Source organism: Gracilinanus agilis, chromosome 3, assembly GCF_016433145.1.
Source record: "Gracilinanus agilis isolate LMUSP501 chromosome 3, AgileGrace, whole genome shotgun sequence".
NCBI classification, from domain to species: Eukaryota; Metazoa; Chordata; class Mammalia; order Didelphimorphia; family Didelphidae; genus Gracilinanus; species Gracilinanus agilis.
The window spans coordinates 83,032,000-83,035,257 of record NC_058132.1 but is presented as its reverse complement, the minus strand read 5'-3'; the positions used below and the strand labels follow the sequence as shown (position 1 = coordinate 83,035,257).

The window sequence follows — 3,258 nt, the reverse complement described above, 5'->3', positions numbered from 1 at the left end:
CCGCCTGTTGCGCTTGTTGCTGCGCCAGTACCTGCGCCGGAGGCGGCGGGATGGAAGGCTTAGGCCCGGTCTGGACGGGGCCTGGTCCTAGCGGCCCTCGATTCTGGCTCAGGCCCATGCCCGGCGGCGGTGAACGGAAGTCGTGGCTAAGGCCGCCGCCTCTCCCTCCACCACCACCGCGCCGGTGGAAGCCGCCGCCGCCGCCCCCGCGACTCCGGAACCGGTCCCGGGACATGTCCGTGATCAGCGGGCGGGCGAGGCAAAAGCGGAGAAGTCGCTCGGGGAACGTGGAGGCCACCTTGCTGATCACAAAATGGCGGGGGACACAAGCCCCGCGCCGCCTTTGTCCTCCCTTTATATAGGCCGTCAGCTCTGAGCCCGCCCCGTGCGTTCCTAGACGGACAGCTAATTGCACCAATAGCTAGGCGAACGTACAATGACGCAATCCCGTCCTCCCTTACTGGTTCGCCTCTAAGGGGTGGGACCCGTGCCAGGACCGCTTGTCTGAGCTAGCCAATGAACAGGAAAGGAAAGGATTTCTCGCTTCTTTGATTTGCTGGCGAAATTTGAATGAGCACTCGTGGGCGACTGATGTGTGTAGGTTGGGATGGTTGGAACATCTTGTCTAGCTATGAGGCTGTAAGCGTGGCTTTGTACGAGGAGTAAGGATTTAGAGCTAGAAGGATCTTTAAGCACCTCTCGTTTTACAAGGAGAAAACTTAAGGCCCACGCAGCGTGCGACTCAAGTTGATGCAGGTCGTTTAGTGGCAGGGGCCAGCTCTTCCGGCCCCCAATGCTTTGCTTTCCCGCAGCACAAACGGTCAAATAAAGCCGTGAGCCCTGGGGACGAATTCCTAAGACTTTCTCCATGCCTTTAAACTCACAATTTCAGAGTAAACTAAAAGCATCTTACTAAGCACTTCCTAAGTGTTAAAGGCCCTTCTAAGCTCTGCAAAGACTTCTTTAAAAAGAAACAGTCTCTGCCCCCCAAGCAGCTTTCACTCTAATGAACTTTGAGAATCTGCGGTCTGACCCCCGCCCCCTCCTAGTACAAAGCTGGAAGTTCTAGTCAACGGATTTGAACGTCCTGCCCAGGAGCAAGTTGGAGGCAGGGGTGAAGCTCAAGGTTTTGGTCACTAGTTCTCTCAGGTCCCCATATGTTCTCAATAGGCTTCTACTTCCCCTGATGCCAGTGGGTTTCTTGGGAGGGAGAGGTCCAGAACAGTTAGTGGAAGTCATCTTCTGAGGCGGAGCAAATAGATGAAAGGCCTTAGTTTGGCATCCAAAGCTGTCCACTATCGGGCTCCTGCTTGCCTCTCCTGCTTCATACTAGGCCCTGTCATTTGTTCTACATTCCAGCCAAATTAAATTCTCATTATGCCTTCTCTCATCTCTCAGTCTGCCTACTCCATACCTATACATCCCTCCTCACCATACCCTGAAGTCTATCCCTTTCCCCAAATCACCTCCATTTGGAAGCTTTCCCTCTCTCACCTAGTGAAAGTGATGTCTCCCTCATCCTTCCCTAGAACATTCCCATTCCTTAGTCAGGTATGTGTCTCCCCAAGGAGGAAAGGCCTTGTCGTGGCCATCTTCCAGCTGCTGAATTCCAGCATGAAGGGTGGTTAGTAAGCGCGTGTCCCAGAAAAACAGATTTCAGTATTTGGAAAAACTTCCTGGTAAAAGTGCCTAGAGGACACAGTAGTGTTGTCAGCAGGAAAAAGAAGAGATTGGGAATCAGAAGACCTCAGCTTTGCTTCTTACAACAGAGCTACTTTGCCCGAGTTTACCCATGATCTTGGGCAAGTTACTTAACTCCTCTGGGTCTCAGTCTCCTCAAATGTAAAAAATCATCTCTAAGGTGCTTTATGGCTTATAAAGACTTTAATCAGAGGCAGCTGGGTGGCCCAGTGGACTGAGAGCCAGGCCTAGAGAGGGGATGTCCTGGGTTCAAACCTAACCTAAGACACCTCCTAGCTGTGGGACCCTGGGCAAGTGTGTTAACCCCAATTACCTAGCCCTGACCATTCTTCTGCCTTGGAAACCATACTTAGTATCACTTCTAAAACAGAAGGTAAAGGTTTAAAAAAAATTTTTTTTAGAAAATAAATAAAGCCTATGATCTTATTAGTGGTAGTAAATTTCCTCATCACTAAAGGATGAAGTAAAAGGCTGGTCAACCATTAAGCACTTACTACATGCCAGGCACTGTACAAAGTGTTAGGGGTACAATGAAAAGCAAAAGGCAGCCCCTGCTCTCAAGGAGTTCACTGTCACAGGAGAGACACTATGTGAACAACCATGTACAAACAAGATAGATACTGGATAACTGGAGATAATCTGAGGGGGAAGGCACTGAGATCAAGGAGGCCCAGGAATGGTTTCTTGTAGAAGACGGATGGGCCTTTGAAAGAAGCCAGAGAAACAAGGAGGCAGACTGTGGAGAGAGTTTTAAGAATGGGCAATAGAAACCCTCAAAGTCATGAGTGAGGAACAGGCAGGCAGCCAGTATCTCTGGAGCCAAGAGGACATGAAGCAGATTAATGTGTAAAAAGACTGGAAAGATAGGAGAGATCCAAGTTATTGGGGACTTTAAAAGCCAAGCAGAGAATTCTGCATTTGACCACTTAAAAGAGACATATTTTAAGAATTTTGCCAAAGCACAAAAGACATTATCCCTTCCAATAATCCCTGTCACTTCTCAGACTAGATAAAAACATGAATTAAATAAATGAATAGCCATGAGTAACCAGGTAGCACTGGTTTGAGTACTGGGCCTGAAATCAGGAAAACCTGAGTTCAAATCTGGCCTCGCATACTTAATAGCTCTGTGACCCTGAGCAAGTCACTTAACCTGTTTGCCTCAGTTTCCTCATGAGTCAAATGAGCTGGAGAAGGAAATGGCAAACTACGTTAGTATTTGTGCCAACAAAACCCCAAAATGGGGTCATAAAGAGTTCCACACAACTGAAGTGACTCAATAACAAAAGCACCCTTATTACTGGGCAGAGTATATAAGACTCACAGCTTTACAATATAGTTGGCAAAATTCATATTCCCGAATATAAATTTGGTGTAATGGGAGTGGGAATAGAACTCCTGGATTTGGAGGTAAAACCCTTGGTTTGATTCCTAGTTGTGCTATTCATTACCTCTCTGACCTTGGGTAAAGCCACGTTGCCTCAGTTTACCCATTTGTAAAATGAAGTAGTTGGACTAAATATCTTTAAGGTCCCTTCCAACTCTGAATCCTATAAT

The 3,258-nt window shown here is 47.9% G+C and overlaps 1 protein-coding gene across 1 annotated transcript in view; it reads right to left on the bottom strand.

Moving 5' to 3' along the window:
* SFPQ (splicing factor proline and glutamine rich) overlaps positions 1-260 on the bottom strand; it is a 21,555-nt gene extending 21,295 nt beyond the window's left edge. Inside the window, exon 1 of the mRNA XM_044668066.1 lies at positions 3-260. Coding sequence (XP_044524001.1) covers positions 3-235 — 233 coding nt within the window. The 5' untranslated portion in view covers positions 236-260. The remainder of the gene's footprint in view (positions 1-2) is intronic.
* Positions 261-3,258: the final 2,998 nt, after the last annotated feature.